General features: G+C 33.6%; 1 protein-coding gene across 3 annotated transcripts in view; it reads left to right on the forward strand.

Annotated features, from left to right (window-relative positions):
- LOC142983014 (electron transfer flavoprotein beta subunit lysine methyltransferase-like) overlaps positions 1-22208 on the forward strand; it is a 68103-nt gene that overhangs the window by 32984 nt on the left and 12911 nt on the right. For all 3 annotated transcript variants that reach the window (XM_076129776.1, XM_076129778.1, XM_076129777.1), the window contains exon 2: positions 18473-18662. In XM_076129776.1, coding sequence (XP_075985891.1) covers positions 18473-18662 — 190 coding nt within the window. The remainder of the gene's footprint in view (positions 1-18472; positions 18663-22208) is intronic.

Genomic DNA, 22208 nt, shown 5'->3' on the forward strand with positions numbered 1-22208 from the left:
ATTTTAACTTTGTAAAGATGAAGCTTAGAACAACTTGAAGATTTCTTGATAATATGATTATGGATTTTTGGGTGAAGCTAAAAATATGTATTTGCTTTTCACGTATTTTTTTGGGTCTTATGGGTAACAAACCGGGATATAACCGACGCGTGATGCCCAACTCATGCGTTGTAATTAATAATTTCCTGAAACCTGCAAAAACCTGCAACATTTTGATGTTTTTTAATGTATTATTTTACCAAAGATATCATTCTGTAATCTGGATAAGATTTACTTTTAAGGTCTTCTTTAATTGCTTTTGGTTTAATGCTCGGTTTTCCCATATTTTAATCACTTAATTTATTATGTAGATTACACAAATTTTGATCAATTTCACCATAATTATTAATTAATATATTAAGATAATAAATAAATAATACTATAAAGTTGATAAACTATGACGTGAATACGAATGTCAGTTCAAATCCGCTTTGATTATGTTAATGTTGTTACCAAATAATATTATGGCAATTGACGTAAACATACCGTGAGTCATACATAAGATTTAAATAATGTAAAAATGAGCGAAATAATTATCAAAATAACAGCTGAGTTCGTAACTTCGGCTGTTAACGAGAATGTTTAAAACGAAACTAGAAAGGCTAAAAAATAATCCGACCTAGGAATCGATCGCGGGACCTTATCCGTAGTATGCAATATTGCTCGGGCCACAGAAGTTTAACAAATAAGTAATTTTTTCTATAATATAATAATAATATGACAATTGCCTATGATATCCTGCATACCATAATAACAATATTTATGCCTGTGTTTGTAGCAAGGAAAGTGTGTAAGGATAACAAGTGGCGATTTTTTTTCTCTACCTAGCTCTATGGGAAAAAGGACTTGATTTTATGTATGCTATGTATTTATGTTCTAGGTATAATAGAATAGGCTTTCATAAAATCACGCCTCTATATTATTAAAATCATCTCATTCTATAGAAAAACCCAAAAACGCTTTTTTAAACCACCATAGATAAATTAAAAGCTATACATGCCAGTGATAGGTCATCGTATAAACTAACGATTAATTCCAAGATCTAAAGATAGTAGTAAAAATACCCAAGTACTAGTACTTGGGTATTTTTACTACTATCTTATCTTAATCACAAAATAAACAAAAATATATTATCAGTACCGTAGAATGGGGTTACTTTAGGAAAATTTGGGGTGAATTTGATTATAGAAATAAGTAAATTGTTCGCATAAATAGCTAGTGACGAGATCGGTTTTCTGGTTTTTGGTACTAAATATCGTTATGAATATAATTATAGCATTTCAAATAGAGTGCTGACCTTTAACATGCCTATTTCTTTCCATTTTAAAGTAACCCCTGTATTCAAAAGTAACCCCGTTCTACCGTATCAAAAAATATCCTATTTCTTAAAACGTATGGTCAAAAAACCCAGGCCACTATCGTCATACTTATAACGTCATGGACCATGTTTGCGTCATGCTGTATCATATTTAATTGGACTCAACAAAAACATTAAGATACGGAACACGTCACTGATTATAAACTGACAAATTAGAAGAGGCACGATTTATATAGATAACTAGCTGACCCGGCAAACGTTGTTTTGCCATATAAATAAAAAAAAAATAGTGTCACTCAGGGGTATGAAAAATAGATGTTGACCGATTATCAGACCTACTCAATATGCTCATAAAATTTCGTGAGAATCGGTCAAGCCGTTTCGGAGGAGTAAGTACGGTAAATGACATTGTGACTGAAGTGAGTGTGAATAGCCAGGAAGAGAGAGAGAGTATACATCTTTCGGCCTCGAACTTTGCATAGAAGGTTCTTTTCTAATTTGTTGGGTTATAGCAATATGGCTACTCAATACGAATAATAAATAATATTATCTCGTTATATGATACCTGTTTTTGTTGATGTATTGTTGAATTTCCCGCTATAAAAGTGTTATCGGTAATAAATATTATTGTTTGTTGTATTGGTGGGAAAAATGCGTGTAATTTTAACTTGATCCTATAATCAATTTTTTTTTCTTGAATTGTTTTGATGAGTAGAAGCCTCTCTTTTCGCAAATTGCAATCTCTGTAGTGTGTGGTGTAGTAGTATAAATATCGCGCAAAGGTCTCGGGTTGGAAACCTGGGTCGGTTTAAAAGTGCTTCAGTAAATATATAAAAAAATCTATAATATTGAAGTTTAAGTCGTAGACCCCGTACCTCGTTGAGCACGTGAAGCCATAGATCCTGCGCTTGACCTCTCGGCGGTTGCATGGGATACCGTCCCACCAGGGCTATGAGGGTCATGGAATAGTAACTGTGTATTGTGTAAGGTGCCCTTAAAGAAATTTGCAACAATAGCTTTCAAAAGTGAAAACTGAATTTTAATGTTACTTTCAAAAGTAGGTAGCAAATAAAACTAGGTTATCTTTATCACCTAATTCATAATAATTCTGTTTCAGTAATTTGATCTGTTTGTATAATATTTACATGGAACTGTTATCTGGTGCGCCGCGGTGATGGTTGACGATGTCGCCGCCTCGCACCGCGTCTGTCAGAACATCCTCCCACTTCGTATCTTGGGGAATTGCGACTGAATTTTTAATGGAACAGATAGATTATTGTGTTTTCCTTGTCTGAGATAAATTGCAATACTTAAATAACGATTTTAAGGATATGAATCGTATGTAAAATTGACGATAAATACGGGGATTCAGCAACATCTGGAGAGACGGAGACTCCAATTTCCAAAATTTGTTTTTCTGTATATTAGCACCAGAAAGGCGAGGCGCCCGTATCCAGTTGCGCTCACCGGTCGGTAAACGATCTGTGGGTTAAGCAAACCTTGGCGCGGTCATTCCATAGATGGGTGACCGCATAGTGGTATTTGAACTGAGCGTTTATAACCTGTATTATTATATATACTAAGACTACGGAAATAAAACTACCGCGATAGATCTTCTTCACACGGTCAAAGTCGCTGACAGAAACTAGAAAACAATTTTAACTAAAGATATACAAATCCTGTTACCAAAAAAATTGACAATAGATGCGTAAAAACCTTTCCTACAGTTCTAACGTTATTTAGCAAAGGAAACATCCTTCAAGTAGATCCGGGCCGTATTCTACAAGCACTTGTAAATTAGCCTCTCGTCTACTGGCTGAGTCACCGCGATTATCTTACAAGACGATACTTATCTCAATCACATTTATATACTTAGCTGTTGTATTCGCGATAACTGCGATATTTGGGTGTACAGATTGTTGATTATTTCTGGAATGCATTGATTATAAAACAGGTAATTTAAGAAAGTTTCATTAAAAAGTAATTATTTTGATTTTTAACAGTTAACGCACTATTATTAATTAAGTAATAGTGAGTACCCAACCCGCACTTGGCTAGTAAAGGGCGTGGTGGACTCAAGGCCTAACCCGTCCCTTATTACGGGAGGAGACCCTTGCCCAGCAGTGGGATATTAATGGGTTAAATTTATTTATTATTAAAGCAATTATAATTCTTGTCTTTGGTATCATTGCTCTTAAACGAATAGTCCTATTACATTGCATTTTTTGTAACCAGCCTCCGTAGCAAGTATCCTCATACCAGTTGCTAAATCAATCAGTAGATTAAACCATCTTTGGCGCGGTCATTCCATAGATAGATAGATGCTTAGTGGTATTCAAGCTTAGCGTCTCTTTGGAGGACACGTTAACAGACGGTTTTGGTAATTGTCAATTAGGATAAGAGTTGTTAAGCCACGGTAAAGGTTTTCAGGCAAAGATCTTTAACACTATTAAGCCATGTCAGAAACCTTCAAGTGGCTTGAACAACTTTGACAATAGGTTACACAATTTCCATTCACAGTCAATAGACTTGTCTTACATAATAGAAATATGATTCATCATGGAATGCACTTGATTTTGATAACATAAATAACATTTTGTACTGTCGCGTGGTGGGTAGACAAGCGCAGACTGCCGCGCAAGAAGTTTCGAGTTCGAATCATGTGTCAGGCCAAAAAGTATTTTCTGAGAATATCTATTAAGACTGCGCCTGACTTCTCACTGGTCCTGTGGTTTTAGCCATCCCACCGGGCTATGAGAGGAAAGGAATATTGAATGTATCTGTGTATAGTGCACACACTTGAAACCTATAAACAGAGTCCTGCACACTTGGCTCGTTCCAGTGAAAATGGCCGCGGTAGCCGAATATCGGCCAGGAGGACATTATAATTAAACTGAGCCCCTGTTTCACCACTTCTGAATACGTGCCGGATAGCTTATCAGCAGGTATTCTAACAGTTGTTTTCTTACACATCACTTTATCTATAACATTGGTTTACCCCAAAACTTATCATTAAGATGTTAAATGACTCCTAGAGCGATAAATCATTATTTAATTGATAAGGACGATGTTTCGAACATTCAACGATATGGTGATGGTATCTTAAGCTATACTTATTAATATTTAAAAGATACTAAAGATTGTAAGGTAATTATAATTATCTTTTTCAGTCTATCACTAATTAAATAGCTGTTTAAAAGATTGTGTTTGGGTCTCGTCATCAAGAATTGTCTACTATCTTGGTAAATGATTTTTAGATAGCTTGGCGAATTTATATGTAGACGATTATGACAATTTTGACTGATTCTTAGACAATTTTCTGGGATATAAAGGATTGTATGTTGCTTATAAATATTGTAGCTTGCAGTAAAATGTTGTTCAGAATTGATTTAAGAGTTTAAGAGACGACCCGGCTCTTAGGCTGCCTGTCCACCGAAGCGGAGCAAGGCTGCGGTGCGGAGAAACGGAGAAATATTAACCAATCGGAGAGAACCACTCACGAGGAGAGGAGATTTTGTGCACTCTTATTGGTTAGTATTCATCCGTTTCTCCGCACCGCAGCCTCGCTCCGCTTCGGTGGACAGGCAGCCTTATGAATATTTTTTTTCTAATAAATTAAATCTATAACAATTAATAAGTTCCTATGACACGAACTTTTTGGAAATAACGACAGACAAAAAAAACTGTTTTACTCAACTTTAAGATATAAAACGCCCAAAAGGATATTCTGGAATAATGTTTTGATGCAACTAAAAAATAATTTTTAGTAAAATTCTTAGCATTGGAGAATCAGTTTAATATAACTGTCGTTGCTATCCAAAGAGCATATTTACATAATCATTTATGTATAAATATAAAACCGGTTAGTCCTTTTACCGGACTTTAAACTTTTGAAAGAAGGTTGTATTGCTGTCATACCGGACTTTGTAAAGGAGGCTGTCTCATGTAATAATTATGTTGTAAATATTTATTTGTGACGTCAACCGAAGATCCTTCTATAAATAGAATATTAACGGTTTAAGTTCAAAGGTTGATTAAGTCGAGACCTATTAGTTTTAGAATGTTTGGTTATTTTCGTAATTTATATTTAAGATTTAAATAGGTATAACTTCTTAAATTTAATTTAGACATAGATCGATCCAGAAATAGATTTCTAGTAAGAATTAAGGCATTATAGCTCTCCTTATAATTAAATGACACCTAACTGGAAACAATAGATCGCTTGAGAACTGACGATCTAAGATAGTTACGAAAAAACTGTAATTAAGGCTCTAATTAAATAAATGTATAATACATTTTTTTTAAAATCCTGTCAATTATTACAGCAAAATAATTGTGAGAGATTCGAACCCACGACCGACACACAAATAAATATTACGTCGGGGAAAAGTCTTTTCGTATTATAGTACGTATGAACTTGTAATAAAATCTCTTTGGCTTCAAGACTCACAAATGAGTACACGGTTCATTAGCTCGTGAGGTACCCAAATATCGAGCTTTTTTGTGTAGAGAAAAGATTTTATTACAAGTTCATGCATACTATAATGCGAAAAGACTTTTTCTCCGATCTAATATATACCGGTAATGTCGCATTTATATCATAAAACATCGTTATCTCCGTACGAGCGACCTACACATCTACACACCCGCAGACAAGCAACTATCTCGTGACTACAGTACATAATATATTTACTATATACTACATATGTATGTACTGCAATTAATACGCACTGAGCATTGTTCTACATATAACTTGTGACACTTTATCTTACGTCAATTAAGATCACTCACGTCAAAACATTGTGACTGGATCATTATAGTTTTCTGTAGAAAGAGGCTGTTTGTTGTGTATCCGACTGCTGACCACGAGTTGCCAGGGTCGATTCCCAGATCGGACGAAGCTACTGGTCTTTTTTCTAATTTATTTTAGATATTACTTTAGATGTGTGATTAAAATATTGATACGATGTATAACAAAAATAATTTGTTGAATTTAAACCTATTATTATATTTTTAACACATTAATATATTTTTTACAATGCATTTTAAGATGTTTAATTAATTATCTTATTAATAATTCTGAAATGTTTGTGTGTATACAAATCTAACGTAAAATACGTTCACATAATATTTTTTTTTTTTCAGAATTTTTACAGCTTTTATTTAACATTTGCTGTAACGTCATCTATTGGATAGACTGACCAACACTTATCTATGACAAGAATATGAAACAGTCTTTCTTTTCTTAGTTTACCTATTTCTATATGAAGAAATTCTTCTTTCTTTCTTCTTTTTATTTGTATCGCCATTTTAAAAGAAACTTAAAAGCTTGTCATCGTGACAATTTAAAAGATGTTGCGTGTCACTGACGAAACTTATGAAATACATATGAAACATTTATATACATATCTAGATAACTTTATCTCTACATTTTATATCAATCTGTTATTTGAAAACATATATTTAAAGTGTTAAGATTATAAACAATTTACTTGATAAAGATTGATGACTGAGGTCTGGAGTTTGATTCCTGGTCGGATAAAAATTTGAGTTTTTATAGAATTAGAGGATCTGAATATTTTTGCCATTTATTTTATGGCACTAAAAACATTACAACTAAACGTTTTTTAATTCCGTTACTGTCCTACTGTATGCAAGGATACCCAAACAAGAGAGGGGTAAGGCCTTGAGTCCACCACGCTGGCCAAGTGCGAGTTCAGGACTTTGTACCTATAGCTTCAAGAACTGTTCTTACGAACTTTCAGGCATGCAAGGTTTCATCACGATGTTTTCCTTCACCGTTAGAACAAGTGATAATTATTTTTAATACACACAAAACTTCGAAAAGTCATTGCTGTCTAGTTATACACAATTACTTATACGTCTTTAAATTAAATACAACAATTTTTTAAATATCCAAATACAGTATTTGACAAAAATATTTCTTAATTATCATTAAAATTTTCCTCAAAAACTGCTCTTATCATAACAATTTTCCTGTAGGCAAAACCCAGTGGTTCTTAAAACTGGTTCCTTGCATTAATATGCGAACATTGCACGAACTAATTTTAAATACAAACGTAAGCAAGTTTCTCAAGAACTCTGCTTACGACCTTGCAAGCCATGAATGAAGTTACGCGTTTCAATTAACATTAATTGGTTTGAATATTTATAAATACTCTTGCTCGGGAGTCTATGCTCTATTTTATTTGTAATTCTGCTGTATAAGCTACATAATATATATATTTTGTCAAAATCAGTCCAGTAATTTTGGTGTAATTGAGTAACAAACATCGTTAAAATACATTTTTTCGCATTTTAAATTAAATTTATTGCTTTTTTGTTTAAAGTGGTTTTACCGTGCCACCTGTTCACTAAATAGTTAGGTTTGATTTCTGGGCTAAGCAAAACATTTTTCTACAATAATTTAAACTTGAATATTACAAGCATATTGTCCCAAATTCTTCATTAAAAAAAATTAGTTATAAAACAAACTGTTAAAAAATACGTTTCAATAACTATGGCAACACTAGGCGCAGACTGTATTGGAGTTATCGACTTAGTAAATAAAAAATAAAAACGTCCTTATATAAATACAAAAAAGTAAGAGCATTTATGTAAGTATATGTGTGATTATAATAATATTCACAATTTCTCAGAACATTTGTATTATATTTAAATAGTTGTTGGCAAAACCCCGTCTTTTGTAGACATACTAAGAATTAAGCTAGACTCGTGCCTTCCTTTGAAGCACACAAATAAAGATATGTTTGAAAAACTTATTTTGTAAGTTAATTTCCTTGTATTTTTTTCAATTTATGCAAATGTTTATATGACTCAACGACTACTAAAAGAAGGATGTTATCAATTATTAAAATATCGACTAAGTGATTTTTTTGTTTTGTTTTTAGAAATTTTCATTATTTATTTGAACATTCTTAAGTATGTGATTCATTGCGACTTTACTTAATCCCCCTGAACTCTCATAATGAAGGTTGGAAAGATCCGCAACCAGGTATCCTTGCGCAATTCTTGTTTCGGCCGATGTCAATATTCTGTCAAAGATAACAGATTGCTATCTTGGTTTATTAATCCAAGACGATATTTAATTAACTGACTTTGGTAGAAATCGCCAACTATTAACGAGCTATAGTAAGAGTAGTAACCATTAAATTATGAGGATAATGTCTCTCGTAGTCTTTAGTAAGTAAACAGTGGATAGATAGAGTATTGCAAACGGCCGTAAACCTACGGTTTTCTTCTTACGACAACCGGGACCGACTTTTTACGTGCCCTCCGAAACACGGAGACCCCTGTTCAAATACCACTATGCGGTCACCCATCTATGGAATGACCGCGCCAAGGTTTGCTTAACCCACAGATCGTTTACCGACCGGTGAGCGCAACATAATGACACACCTCTCTAACTAACTCTATCAGTAATATAATAATATATCGCTCCTTGAATACAAAAGGGCCACAAATCGAAAACTATAAATTTTACAGGACAGCCAAAACAAATTTTTGAAACTGTTTTTTTATAATATTTTATATATTTATTAATTAAATATAAGATGTTAATACATCATTAGATGCGTATTTTTTAGCTCTATCTATCTACAATATAAACTTTGTAATAGCTGTTACCTATTAAGAAAAAAACGCATATAAGTCCGTTTTGCATTCAAAATTTGAACCAATATCATGAAAAATATGTCAAAAATTAAACACAGTTTTGCAAATAAAAATGGTTTATTGTACATTTTTTGGTAAAAAACCGTATCAAAAAGTTAAATCTTATTAGTAAATAAAACCATAAGTGAATAGACACCAGAAAAACATTGTATTAAACAATCTAAATTAAAAAATCTTTACTTATTATTAAGTAAGTAATATATTAATAATAGAGATCAACTTTGTGCGTAACTTTCATTATTTAGTAAAATTAAACATCCATCATCATCATCAATCAATGGGTAACGTGACGAGTAGACTGAGTGCAGCAGGAGTATTAAAGAAATAAGATAATAGAAAAGTTTTATGAGTTTAATAAACCTTTATATTTAGCATTCGTGGATTATTCCAAAGCTTTTGGCAGCATCAGTCATTCCGCCATAGAATCATCACTCCATAACCAGGACCTTCTTAAAGATACTATGAAGAATCGAAGCTACATACATCAAACTCATCAAAGCAATATACAACAATCTCTCTAAATCCAAAGAAGCGTGAAACAGGGAGACCCGCTATCTCCAAAATTACTTACCAGCACCCTCGAAAATTTTTCAGGAGCCTGGCGGCAATCGAAAGGCATTGTTGTTAGTGGCAAACAGTTAACAAACCTTCGTTTTGCAGACGACATTGTCCTCTTCTCTTCCTTTGCATTGGAACTAGAATCAATGCTCAAAGATCTGAGCACGGCAAGCCTTCAGATTGGACTAAGTAAGAACCGTACAAAAACCCAGGTTATGACCAACAACACAAAACGTAGGGTCGAGGTAGGCTGACACGTCATACACTATGTCGACGAGTACACTTACTTGAGCCAGATAATCTCTTTTAACAACCGACGGGACAAAGAGTTGGACAAACGTGTCACAAGTGCCTGAAAGAGGTCCTGGTCCAGGAAAGAGCTAATGAAAGGTAACCTTCCACTGTCACTAAAGCGGAAGCTCGTCGAAATGTTTATACTACCCGTCCTAACCTACGGTGCCCAAACATCGTCCCTTACGGAAAACCAAAAGTAGAAACCGAAGGTTTGCCAGAAAGAAATGGAGCGTAGTATATCAGATGTAAGAAGAACAGATTCTATACTGCGCTCCCAAACTCGCATAGCCGATTTAGGGAAGAAGACCGCCAGGTTGAAATGGAACTGGGCCGGCCACATTATCCGCATGCATCCGGAAAGGTGGGCCCGCATATCTACCAACTGGATGCGAGAGGATAGTCATCGCAGACGCGGGAGATCTAAACGGAGATGGCGGGATGACCTAGACGCATTTGAAAAGGACTAGTCGGATCTTGCCGCTAAAAGGGCGATTTGAAAGGGAAGGGTCCCCCCTTGCCTTTCCCTGCATCAAAATGTTAAATTTTATTTCGAAAATTTTAACGAAAACTAAAATTATTATCATGCCAAACGGTCATATTTATGGCCTTCCCATTGTAGCATGCTAAAAATGATTATTTATTTCACAATAATTTATTGCAAAGAGGACGTATTTCAAAATATGCTACTGTTATATTACAAAATATAATAACAAATACTAGTGTTTGAATGCAAAACGGTCGTTTTCAGAAATATGGCATTTTTGTATTACAACATATGGTAACAAATACTGTAATTAGAATGCAAAAAGGACGTTTTCCAAAATATGGCAGTTTTGTATTGTGAAATATAATCACATGAACTTGATATTTTGCACCCAACACAGACGTATTTTGGATTGTGGCACTTTTTCACGCAACTGACGAGCATTTGCGTTGAATCTCCGGGCGCAACTCACAAAGTGGCTGTTTTGCACTGACATTACCTGTCAAAGTGAGCTAATGCAAAAAGGGCAGTAAGTCAGTGCAGCCATAAAATAAGCAAAAATGATGGGTGTTTTTTTTTTACTATAAAATATAGTCGGTTCAGGTGTCATTTTTGCAATAAAACGATTTTCATTTTTTTTTTGAGTTGTGGCCCTTTTGCATTGAAGGAGCGATATGTATGTATGTTATGTATGAGAGTCAAGTGACTGCCTTGTCCTACAGTCAGCTGATCGCGTCATTGAACTCACGCGAGGTCATAGCGAACAGCTGGTGTTAGGGTTATCACTATGACATAATTTTATGGTAGTTTTGTGTTACGTATGATGAATTTTATTAAGGCTTTGGTAAATTGCTGTTTGTGTGTTGCTAATGTTCTAAATTTTACTGTACTGAGGTTCCGAAAGTTCGTTTGCTACAAAATAAGGGTTTAATTGCGTCTATGTTGTGGTTCAGAACTCCAAAAGAATTGTGGAAATGTTCCTTTGATAAATCATATCAAAGATTTCAGTTTTATTGCATTGTAACTCAAATATTTAACTGTGAAAGATATTTTAGGAGCATTTGATTATATTATTAACTATATTATTAATAAATACTTGATTAGATAATATCCTAAAATTAACGCAAAAACATGAGAAAGCTCTCATATTTGCTACGGAGCTTACAAAACCATTTACACCAGATCATAAATAATCATAATGTTTTCTCTCTTGTTTCATACAAGAGAGAAAAAATTGTGATTGCCAACCCTATATCCACTTCACCGCACCGGTGCGACAAACAAGTGCGACTCGCGCGCACGAGTCAACCGCCATATTTGTTTTATGACGCAACTGTCACTTTAAACGTGTTCTATTTTTAAATTATTTATTTATATACCAGTTATTTTTTATTGTATTGGTTTTTTTATTTGATTGGGCGTTGACGTCTGTGTGTTATGCCAATATTTGTTTTTTTTTATTCTTGGGATAGTCTTACGTAGGCAATAGTAGTTTTACAGACTACCTGAACTGGTTTCAGGAAATAATTCTGCTAAGTTGCTATGTAATTAATTGAAAGTAGATTTTTTAGTTCAACTGATATGGTTAAAGGGACTTTTTTGCGTGAGTTCATTAATGCTCTGTATTTCCATTTAATTGTATACAAACTTATATTATAAAAATATTGTGCTCTAGGAAAATAAAAACGGAATTTCCTTTTAATTTTTTGTAGTGTTTCATTGATTCAGAGGATTATATAATCTGAATATTTCTTAAAATCCGATAGACATGATGGATATTCCACTCCCTTATCGTTTTCTTTGAACATGATAACAGAGTAAAATGCATTTGTTTATCGACATAAGAGACTATGAGTAATAGTTGATCTCTCGACCTTATTTCTACACATAAGGGGTCGGGAAAACATGTTTCCAGATAAACTTTACTTGTATACTATGACACACTCTACTTCCTAAACACCTAAGTTTACTGTACATTAATGAGTAACAACATATGTTTACAAATGAATTGTGGATAGATTTTCATATACCTTAATCTACATTCAAGAACATTAGAACATTAAAAAATTAATTTCCACTGCAAGCTAACTAATTATTAACTTAAAAAGTAGCAATACTTACATTCTTCTTCGGATATACGGTAAGAGCTAAAATAAGACGTTCAAAAACTAAAAAAATCTAGGAAGTTTTTTTAATACGAGAAAATACTTTCATAAAATTACTATAGACTATCAAAATCTTCCACCATTTCGTCACGACAAATTAACAGCTAACTTCGTAGAACTATTCGTAATATAAACATCGTGATTTGTCTGACCAATATAGCAATATTGTAGTATATATGTAGACATACGCACTTCAAACAGTCACTAGGAGACGCCTAGAAGCCCAATTACCATGCACTGAACTAATATAAGGCTGTATTGTTTTGAAGACATAACATGTGACCATATACTTGCAGACCATTTGTTAGCTTTATAATTGGCCAGGTACTAAATATAACTGTTGGTAACTGAATTCTGAAACATTATTCTATGAAGTCTGTTTTTCTTTGAATAACTTTGACTAAGTAGTAATAATATCGCAGTAACATAATTGTCCAAGATATTTTGTAGTATTAACAGCAAGACCGAACCCCTCCCTTGTTGTAGGGACCGCACTTCAAACAGTCAGTAAGAGACGCCTAGAAGCCCAATTACCACAGTACAAATGTAAGGCTGTATTGTTTCGTCGAACAAAACATGTGACCAGATACTTGCAGAACATTTGTAAGCATTATAATTGGCTAGGTACTAAGTATATAACTGTTAGTAAGTGAATTCTGAAACATTTTTCTATGAAGTCTGTATTTCTTGTAATAGCTTTAAATAGTAATAGTATTACGGTAACATAAATTGTCCAAGTTTTTAGAATGAAACAATGTTTTTTCAACAGCAACGCCTAAACCCTCTCTTGTTATATGGGACCCTTGCCCAGCAGTGGTATAGTAACGGGTTGAAAAGAAAATTAAACGTTTTGACCCAATTTACATGAATTGAAAAATACTCTCTAAAGGAGGTACAAATAAATGATCCTTTGCAAATAACTTAAATCAGTAAAATAAAATCGAAAATGTAACAAAACTCGGACTGTGAATGCGTAAAATACTGCGAAAACGCTTAAACTAGTCAAAAAAGGATTCATAGAATGTACAGCTATTTCTATTACTAAACCGTTTTAGACACAGCACAAACAATCTTTCCAAGGCTCAATAAGGTATCACATTATTACGTAAAGTCTCGACAACTAGCGGTCGGCCATATTAATTAATTCGTGACGTCACACGACGCACGTCAGTTCAGAAACCTCAAGATTTTCCTGCCAGCGAGCAGATTGGATATTTCCCGCAATGTTTTTATAATTTGTTTACTTGATTCTTGAATGGTTTACACCGTGAATATGTATTTGAATTATTTATTTTTGTAAAGAATGCGTGGTAGATAAACAGATTAAGAAGTTACTAATTTGCAATATGTTATGGATGGCTAATGCTTTGTATTTTTTCAGAAAATATCCTCAAACACGGACTCAAACCTGTACTCAAAATGTACATACACCGACTAAAAATCAGATCTTTATACCTACTCTTTTATTTTTGTTAAATTTACATGTTTTACTCATTGCCTGTTACTGTCCCACACCTGAGCAACGGAAGAAGGGATTTCAGAGGTTAGAGTACACAAAACTGGTCATGCGCGAACGTTATATTATATTTAGCTTAACGGATGCAGATGACTAAAATTCGTTATGAATTAATTACATGTATTATCTTATGTAACTCTCATTTCTTTAAGAACATCATTGATAAGCTTAAATGATAGCTGGTTTTTGAAAAACAGTAACATCGATTACATAAATACATTAAATAAACCCCAAAAATGTCAAACAAATAGCTATTATAGTATTTGGAAATAACGCCAAAATACCAAGTTTTTGCTCCAAACTGGTTTCAATTAGCACCATGACTATAGTGTTACTACTATGGGAAGTCAATTTACTACGGTGTGAACTAGTGACGACACATGTATAGTGTGAAGGTTTCTATAGTATCGTAATGTTGATAGATTCAGCTAGAACTTTAATAAAAATGAAATATGATCATCAAAATAGGTAAACGAAATTAGCTCTCTATTAAAGTAACAATTGCTTGTAATTCCTTTCATACCGGCCTTAATTTAACTTACATATATACAAAAAACATGCATGCGGTGTACGTTTAAAGTCCATTGTTCGATATTTACTCACTTTTTATATACTCATAATTATAAAGTCGCGCCTTTTTACCTAAGGGGTAGACAGAGATCCAAACACCACTTGGTACGATCCAACAAACTTACCTTGCCTCATTCACATCCATACATCTTGTCATACAGGACCACCGGTTACGAGTACTACGCACCTGACCTTTCTGCAAGACATCGCCGATATAATCTGTGTATGTCTTTCTGGGGCGTCACCTCCTGACGATGCCATTTACGTCCACATTAAAGTTCGTAATTCTTCATTCATTTATTCTCTCTACATGATCGAACCATTTAAGCCTTCCATTCTTAATCCTTGTCCCTATATCTTCTTTCGAACCACATTTAACCACAACAATCTCCATGCTATTCCTCAATCTATCATTCAATACTAAAAAATAACATACTGCAAAGAATAAAAACTTCAATGTCAATGACCTTTACAAAACAATACTATATTTCCATTGTACTTTATAATTGTTTATTTATTTACTCACAAACAATAATTTTCCACGCGGCCTTCTTTAAGATTACGGCAAGATTTTCCGTTAAGTTTCCTTTAGCAGTTGCGTTGATACAAATTGTAAGTTATTTAAGTTAAATAAGGTTTTCTACCTTATCTGTTTCGAAGTAGTTTTCCTATTAAAACTGTTATGGAAAGATGAATGAATTTTCCTTAACGATTAATATCTGCAATTAGAATTAATTATGGAGACATTTTAAAGGAACTATAAATTAAGTGTGGAATTTTGTAATGGACAAAGCATGTGATAAATGGTTTCCAAATTATAACAGGTCGCCACACCACTTCCCACTGAGGGGTGTCATAGATTCAATTATTATTATCTATACTAATATTATAAAGCTGAAGAGTTTGTTTGTTTGTTTGTTTGTTTGTTTGTTTGTTTGTTTGTTTGTTTGTTTGAACGCGCTAATCTCAGGAACTACTGGTCCGATTTGAAAAATTCTTTCAGTGTTAGATAGCCCATTTATCGAGGAAGGTTATAGGCTATATATCATCACGCTACGACCAATAGTATTAAATAAAAAATATATTTTTTGTATCATCTATACTAATATTATAAATATATAAATATAATATTATAAAGCTGAAGAGTTTGTTTGTTTGTTTGTTTGAACGCGCTAATCTCAGGAACTACTGGTCCGATTTAAAAATTATTTTAGTGTTAGAAAGCCCATTTATCGAGGAAGGTTATAGGCTAAATATCATCACGCTATGACCAATAGGAACAGAGTACCAGTAAAAAATGTTACAAAAACGGGGAAAATTTTGACTCATTCTCTCTTATGTGACGCAAGCGAAGTTACGCGGGTCGGCTATCAAACATAATATTATAAACGCCAAAGCTTTCAATATTTGTTACTCAATCACTGTAAATTATACTGCTGAACGGATTTCCACAGATTTTGCACAAAGGTATTTTATAACCTGAATTCACTTCACACATAGGATACTTTATACCCCGGGAATTCACTACAGGGACGAAGTTGCGGCAACGGTTTAAAAAATAAATCGAAATAAAAACTTAATACAAAACCTGGTCAAAAATGAGTTAGCGTCCAACTAACCTAAAAGCTGTGTTCATGCAAGTCGTATTTTAATATCCTAGACTAGCTGACCCGCGCAACTTCGCTTGCGTCACATAAGAGAGAATTTCCGGCGTTTTTATTACATTTTTTACTGGTACTCTGCTCCTATTGGTCGTAGCGTGATTATAATAGCCTTCCTCTATTAATGGGCTATCTAACACTGAAATAAATTTTCAAATCGGGCCAGTAGTTCCTGAGATTAGCGCGTTCGTTCGTTAAACAAACAAACTCTAAATTTTAATTTTATTTTTTTTTAATATCCTACATTGAGTGTCTAAATAAGCGCTAAGACTTGTATTCGTTAATGCTAGACTCACACCTAAGACCTTTCCTTATACACTAGTCCCAAAAATTAAAGGATATAAAAAAACATCCAAATTTTTGGGTGATTTTCAACAAGCTGTAACTCTGAGGAAAATGGTTGTACAGAAAAAATAAAAAAAGCAAATTGTAGCTCCAAGTGTCTAGTTTTCAGATATGACCATGATTTTTTTTTGTCATGGCCAGGTCTGGAGAAATCCTACGAAAACTACCGAAAAAAAAAATTCCAAATTTTTTCCTGTCTAAAAAAAGGTCCACGGGCTTCAAAAATATTTTTTTGATTGTTTCGTTCAAAAGCTCTTTTAGAAAATTTAATCCTCTTTAATTTGCCGTATTCAAAAAGCCTGTACGACGATTTGCCGCGGAGTTATCGTCAATCAAAGCAAAAAAGTTCTTTTTGACTTTGATATTCAATAACTCCGGAAATAATGATCGTACAGGAAATCAAAGTAAGGTTTTGAAAACTGCACAATAATCTCTATAAGAAAATGTAAACAACTTTGAGAAAAATTTTTTTTTTGAATTGAAAACTCGGACTGAAAAAAGGACAAAAATTCGCAAAATTAGGGATATTTGGATAACTTGGTATAACTTTGGATAAAATGGATGAACAAAGGATATCGTCGGTAATTTCTCAACCTCAAAGTGTCCCCTAGAATCACTCAAAAATTCAAAGCGCTGCGATGTTTTTTTCATTGTGCCCCGAAGCTTCAAATTCTTTGTTTTTGCAAAAATCACCATTATTTTTTTTTCGGTAGTTTTCGTAGGATTTCTCCAGACCTGGCCATGACAAAAAAAATCATTTCTTCATCACAATTTGCTTTTTTTATTTTTTCTGTACAACCATTTTCCTCAGAGTTACAGCTTGTTGAAAATCACCCAAAAATTTGGATGTTTTTTTATATCCTTTAATTTTTGGGACTAGTTTACATTACCAATCACCTTTATCAAGTGTTACTATTTAAACTATCAATAAACAATATCAGATACTCAAGGCTACTTCAGTAGAACGTCATAGGAACGTATAGTAATATTAATATAGATTGTTTATACTTTCTAAACAGCCTATAAAGTGCAGGTTTGATTAATTCTATTGACGTCAAACATTGTTACAGGGACTTGTTACAATATCATGTTGAGATTTGTAGTAACTACAAAGCCTATTTAGAACACATAAGTTTGAAAGGTTTTTTTTCTTCTTAAAGCTTGCTCTTTCTTATTTTCTTCTTCGATCTAGATTTAATTTAAATTGGACACGCATAGCACGAGACAGGGAGGACTGGACGAAAATGGGGGAAGACTTTACCCAGCAGTGGGACAGTACAGACTAACAAAAAAAAAGCTTCCTAAGAAAGCGACACAGAATAAATGACTATACTTAACTTTTAATAAAAGTTTTTAAAGAAATATATATTACTGCTTTACATTTAACGAAAAGAAAATATCTTCTAGATCTGGAAAACTGATAATTGCTAGTTACTTCCATACCAATATTTGATTACCACTTACCACACGTTTCAAAATCCCGGCATAGTTTTGGGATGCAAAACGGTTTATATCTTAAACCCAATTCTTATGTACACTGACGCAATAAGAGATTTATTCTTACCCTCTTATTCATAAACACACTGTAAACGTATTTTAGTTACAAGCTACTATAATATGTTTTCTATTTTTAATTTCGCTAAGGAGTGAAAGAAACAAAACATTTTAAAAGCCTTTCATAACTTCATATATTTTTATGAATAAGAGGGTTAATGTCGAAGTGTTAAATTCCAAAGTATATGCAGAGGTGTATAAAACACACCAACATTTCGCCAATAACAGTATTAATTAACTCTGATTAATCAATCAATTTCTTTTTCCTTCCAGACAAAATGCTGAAAGAAATCACCTCACTGATATTGAAGCACACGCTGGTCAGCCGTAGACACCTGACTCCTGAGCTGGCACTGCGACTGATCACGCCTGACTGTCCGCTGTGGAGGGCCGGGGAGGGTGACGTGCCGTTCAAGGACCCCTTCTGGGCTTTCTACTGGCCGGGCGGACAGGCCACTGCGAGGTTAGTAGACGAGGGAATTGCAACTGTTATTTTTTTAAGAAATTAACGATTTCAATCTATAAATTTGTAATATTCTTTAACATACATACATAAAGTCTACAAAGGTAAACAGAGACTAAAGAATTTGGTTATGCGTTGTTTATTTTTTTTATTTTATCCCGCAGTTGGCCAGCGTGGTGGACTCAAAGCCTAACTCCTTCTCATTAGGGGAGGAGACCCTTGCCCAGCATTACTACTTACATTTATTTATTTTATCCTAAACGATGACTGGCGTCTGATTTTGCATACCTACATGTTATGCTACAGTTTTGTAAAATTCTGAAAGTAAACTAAGAATGGAAAAAAATCTTTTTAAATCAAATCCTAATTTTGTCGTAAAATCGAAAATCCATCATTTCGTTCAAAAATATTCTTCGATCATATTATCATCTTGTGGTGGAAATACCGACTCTCAAACAATATTTTCTCAAAACTGCAATTTTATAAGACAACCTTATCTACCTAATCAACTATTGCTTTTTCTAAGAAATAGTGCATTTTACCTGACTATTCTCACAATCACATCATCAATCATTGTTTAGCCAACATGTTGCCGCGTTGGGTGGCTTGCTTGGGGTATACAGAGTTCTTAGTAGTTTGACTTTTGATGTTCGGAACTTTCCTTTGGCGGTGTGTTTTTGAGTATCTCCTATAGTTAGTTTTTGTTCAGAAAAGTACCGACAATGATGCCGATTTCTTTTGAAAATAAGACTATTTTTATTACAATTAACTTTGAATTTACTTGTTGGGTTTAGCAGTAACGTGTTTTCTGTTTTAGAATAGAAGCACGATGAGTCATTTTATTTTTGTTGTGTTTTTACATCAAACGAGAAGCGACTAGAATAAGAATATTAGAAGTCTCATCATCGTCATTTCTTAATTATGAGACTTCATGCTAGTTTTATTACAATCTTATTATCATTACCGTCTGGGATTAGATCTAAAGTAAATATATTTCAGCAACATTTTTTTGATATTCTGCATAAAGGGCCATAAGACAGGCTCTTTATCATTACGCTACAGCCTTAAACCTACAAAAGAAAAATAAAATAATTAACAGAAACACAAATGAAACAGCAAATTTTTTATAAAAAATACATTACAATTAGGTATATTATTTATTATACAAACACTCTAATTAACCCAATTTTCCTAGCACATAATAAAAACAACTTCATTCAAACTGTGAGTCACCGGGACTCCTGAAACGTATCCCGGATGACTCACGGTCTTCTGTCCTTGTCTAACACACGTTGTTTATCTCCTGTCTCTCTCTAAGGCTCAACCTGACTCATAGTTTAGCCGCATTAAAGGATATGGAGTTGTAGAGTAATTGTCGGCTAGTTTTTTGTACTGGAGTCTGAAATTTGCATAGTTATAATTGGAGAAAAGATTTTAATGTTTTTAGTAATGGACAAATTCGTTGTTTTATGTATTTATAAAATTTGGTTACTTAGGAAACCGTCGTTCTCATGTAAAATAAGGAAAATGACCTAGTGCGAGTTAAACTCGCGCATGTAGATTTAGTACCAGTGTTTATAAAAACGGCAAATATAATAGCGACTGTTACATTGGAGCCTTCAAATATGTATTTTATTCTCAATATTTTCTGTTGTAGCGGTGACAGAAATTCATGATCTGTCTAACTATCACGGCCCACGGGATACAGCCTAGCGATAGACAAACAGCGAAGTCTCAGTGATAGGGTTCCGTTTTTACCCCTTGGGTACGGAACCCGGAAAAAGAGGTTTGATTCTAGGTTTTAAAAATTTGCCTGTTTTGATTTTGCGGGGTTAAGGTAACTTTAGGTGTTAGATAACTTATTAATTTAAAAAAATATAGCTATACTAATCTAAACTAATATTATAAAGTTGGAGAGGTTGATTGTTTGTTTGAACGCACTAATCTCAGGAACTACGGGTCTGATTTGAATAATTCTTTCAGTGTTAGGTAGCCCATTTATCGAGGAAGGCTTTAGACTATATAACGTCACCCTATGACCAATAGGAGCAGAGTACCCTTAAAAAATGTTACAAAAACGGGGAAAATTATGACCCATTCTCTCTTATGTGACGCAAGCGAAGCAGCGCGAGTCAGCTAGTACTATCATATGACTTGAACGGAAAGTAAGATAAAAACATAACGACAATTTAATTATCCTTTGAACGAAATAAATATAAGATTCAATTAATATAACAATGTGCGATCGTCATTATCGTGCTCTCACGTGTGACTTGACGCAGTTAGCAAGTCATTAAACATGTAACAATTAGTTGTATACTACTATTATTGATATTTTAATGGTACATAACTTTTATGGCCAGTATGGTCTTTTACAGTCTTTAGTTGTAGTACTTCAAAAAGAAAAATTATGTTTGAATTATACAATTGGGTAATTGACTGGGTTAATTGTTATTAAAGAATTTGTACCTATAGGATTAATTAAAGATAATTTTATCAAACACGGACATTTAGAAAACGAACAATAATATAACAAATTAAATGAACCAATAAAAATTGCACATTTAACATCGGTCAAATGTCATCTAGAATTAAATTTAATATGGTTTCTTCACACTGAGGTCAATTTCCATGTCGTGGGTGAATGGGTATTCCTGCTCGGAAATTCTAAGTGACCGTCCCGAGATTTTAAGTGTCCGGAAAATAAATAATAACCCTCTTATTCATAAAAATATATGAAGATATGCAAGGCTTATAAAGTGTTTTGTTTCTTGCACTTCTTAGCTGAATAAAAAAGAGAAAACATATTATTGCAGATTTTTAACTAGAACAGGTTTATAGTGTGTTTATGAATAAAAGAGTAAATATTTTGGGACAACTCACACACGGCCATCTGATTCAAAACTAAGCAGAGCTTGTACTATGGCAACCAGATAACTGATGAACATACTCATAAACTCCTAAATTCATACTTATGAAGATAAATTTACAGCCAGGCTCAGAGCAAATACTCGTCACATAAATATTTGTACCGGTTGGGATTATTTTCAACCCTACGGCTATGCCACAATTTAGAAAGAAATGAATGAAATGATTATGAAAATCAACCGATATTTTGTGCGAAGGTTCGTTTTAATTGAAATTAAGTTTTGAGTCCTTCTCACTGGTAAAATGTGGGTAAGGGACTTAGTAATCATACTTAATTGTTATCTCGTGGACAGATTCACTCCATAATAAAAACAATATCATAAAGGAAAGTCAACTTCATACAAATAATAACACGTCCTTTGTATAAAACCTTGAATACCGATAAAGGCTTCCAAGATAAGCGTAAAAGCCCCGACTGTATTTGTTATAGTAATACGGGTATTGAACTGCACACAACTCGGGACTTTACCCACACAAGTGGTGAGTCGAGGGGAATTCTGTTGTTGTTTATAACCTAGATTTTACTTTGAGCTAGGGTTTAATGAGTACTGAAAAACACTCACTAACCCCCGGTTCCTGAGGTACATTTAGCGGTAGTTTATCTATTCAATAGCGTTT

This window comes from Anticarsia gemmatalis, chromosome 23, assembly GCF_050436995.1.
Source record: "Anticarsia gemmatalis isolate Benzon Research Colony breed Stoneville strain chromosome 23, ilAntGemm2 primary, whole genome shotgun sequence".
Taxonomy (NCBI): domain Eukaryota; kingdom Metazoa; phylum Arthropoda; class Insecta; order Lepidoptera; family Erebidae; genus Anticarsia; species Anticarsia gemmatalis.